The sequence below is a fragment of the Galeopterus variegatus genome, unplaced genomic scaffold (genome assembly GCF_000696425.1).
Source record: "Galeopterus variegatus unplaced genomic scaffold, G_variegatus-3.0.2 Scaffold44, whole genome shotgun sequence".
In the NCBI taxonomy this organism is placed as follows: domain Eukaryota; kingdom Metazoa; phylum Chordata; class Mammalia; order Dermoptera; family Cynocephalidae; genus Galeopterus; species Galeopterus variegatus.
The window spans coordinates 1,175,797-1,178,369 of NW_007726155.1; the positions used below are offsets into that span (position 1 = coordinate 1,175,797).

At 45.7% G+C, this 2,573-nt stretch overlaps 1 protein-coding gene across 1 annotated transcript in view; it reads left to right on the forward strand.

The window, feature by feature from the left end:
• The window catches only part of COBL (cordon-bleu WH2 repeat protein), a 252,917-nt gene that overhangs the window by 85,938 nt on the left and 164,406 nt on the right, over positions 1-2,573 (forward strand). Inside the window, exon 9 of the mRNA XM_008571826.1 lies at positions 2,061-2,234. Coding sequence (XP_008570048.1) covers positions 2,061-2,234 — 174 coding nt within the window. The remainder of the gene's footprint in view (positions 1-2,060; positions 2,235-2,573) is intronic.

Below are 2,573 nucleotides of genomic sequence, written 5' to 3' on the forward strand. Positions count from 1 at the left end.
AAATAATACCGAGCCATTGCTTAATATGATAGGTTTCCTTTGTTTATTTTCAATACGGAGAGCCAGTGTTCACATGAAATCTTACCCACACGTTCATGATGTAAAATATGAAAGCAGAGGTGCCCAGAGGCTCCCCATCCGTTCATTCATTCCACAAATGTCAACTCAAGGTCCCTCCACGCACCAGGAACTGTTGGGATTGGCATATGGTGGTGGGTGACCATGGGTGAGCATGTCCGTCCTTACTGTGTCTGCTCACATTGTAAAGGGAGACAGATAAGCAAATATGTAATAATCATAGTAGCTCACACATTTTGGATGCTTACTTTGTGATGAGAGCACTTTAGAGCTTTTACATGTGGTGAGCCATGTAGTTCAAATGGTAACTCTGTGATGCAGGAACGGGTATCAGCTGGGTTTTACAGGAGTTAAACTGAAGCAGAGTGAAATTAAAAACTTGCCCGAGGCCATGCGGTTTGTAAGTGGCAAAGCCAGGAGTCAACCCTGGACAGGGTCTGCAGGGTCTGTGGGCTTATCCCCTGTCCTGGGCTGACCCTCAGTGTGGAATACGTCCCAGGTTCTATGTGCACTGGAAGAAAATCAGGCAGGGTGGGGAGTGTTAGGTTCGGCAGATGGAGAAAAGGGAGAGAAAGACCTGAGCCAGGCACTATTTCAGCCAAGCAGCTTTATTTCCACCAACGTGGAGGGGAGACTGAGTCAGATCAGTTCCCCTGAACAAAGGAAAGCGGGAGTTTATAAGCCCTTGAGGGTTCTGGCAGAGTAATGGGCAATTTCGAAATCAGTGGTTTGCAAGGTGACACAGCCCTCGTAGTCTGCTAACACCTGGTCAGTTAGAGCATAGGCTTCTGATTAATGTTGTTACTGTATCAGTGCAAAGCACTCCAGCCTGAAGCCTGTTCCCACAGCCCACAAGACGTTCCTTTGATGATAATGGTCACGTTTACCCCTTCCCAGGAGAGGAATTTCACTGCCCCGTTCCTGTTCCTGGAGCAGAAAAGGGAAAGGCGAGGGGGAGAAGGGGGAAAGTTGCTTAGCCTGGCTATGCTGATGTTAAGCCAGCCATGCAACCTAATAAGGAGACCCAGAAGTGTTTCAGTTGGATTTTTTAAGATTTGTATGGAATAGTTACTGGTTGAACATCCCTAATCTGAAAATCCAAAATGGTCCAATGAGCATCTCCTCTGAGCATCATGTTGGTGCTCATTAAGTTTTGGATTTTGGAGCAATTTGGATTTCTGCATTGGGGGTTAGGGATATTCAACCTGTACCAGGGTAGGGGACAGCCACCACTTTGTTTTTAATTTGAGGTTAGAGTGCCAGTTCTCTAAGTGATCTTTCGGCACTAACACATATTTTTCTATTAAGTGGACCCTAGGGAGAAAAAAGACTGAAAAAAAACGTATGTGTCCATTAGCCTGCTCCCTCTGGTATAGAAATTGCTCCTTGTGAATAATTAATTCGTGTGCTGGGTTGCACTTATTTTCAGTTTATTAGATATCTTTCACAAAGTACTGCGCTGATGGTCACAGGGAGTGTTCACAGCGTGTTGTTCATACTACAGTCATTTTTTCACAACTTCTGAAAATTAGAAGGAACGTAAGCCCCTTCCTGGAGCAGGTGAAGAACTGCTCGAGGTGGCAGAGACTGCTGGCACTCTTCCTCGTGAAGACGCGTTTCTCGGTCTGCCCGCACCTGCAGGTATGTATCAGCATACCTGATTCATACCTGCAGGTTGGACGGGAATAGTAAATGACTCCAGCTGCTACGTGTTCTTCTTAGAGATGTAAGAAGTCTGCTGTTTCCTTCATGGTTAAGAAAATAAACCTTACCGTATGCATCTGTCCTGCAGTGCCTTCTATAACTTTCCCAGCAAAGTGAAAACGGGTTTTGCTCAGGACATTCAAGCCTGCCAGTGAAAACAGATGCTATTAGAAGCTTGGGTGGACAGTTTGGCACTTTGTTTTATTTTCATGTGTGAGCGTCACACAGAGAGAAGTCATCTCATATTGATGAGCTTTTGTCTTGTCTGTTCCCACCAGGGCTGTTTAACAACGCCTAACTCCCCGACCGTGCATTCACGTTCCATTATGCTGGGTCCATCCCTCTCTCTGGGCAGCATCTCAGCAGTGTCTGTGAAGTCGGAGATGAAGAAGCGCCGAGCCCCTCCTCCTCCAGGTTCAGGGCCAGCTGTGCAAGACAAGGCATTGGAAAAGGTAGGGAGCTGAGCCTCCGGAAGCTCTCAGGGAGCATTATAATCCTTGACATTTGTGATTTTAGCAACCAGAGTATTTAGGGTGAACATTTGAGCTATATTTAGAAGTAAAGGTGAGATGTCACTCTGCTTCAGTTATGGGAGGCAGAAAACTATTTGGGGGCTTTTAGTACTTAAAGGCCTGTGCTTGTTGATTAACATGCGTTTTATTTTAGCATTGAAATTTCAGGCATTGTTGTGACTGCATAATGAGAAATTTGCACAGGTAAAGGTACCTTGAATCTGGAGCTTGGTCTATGGCCATACCACCCTCAACATGCCCTACCTCATCAAAAATCTG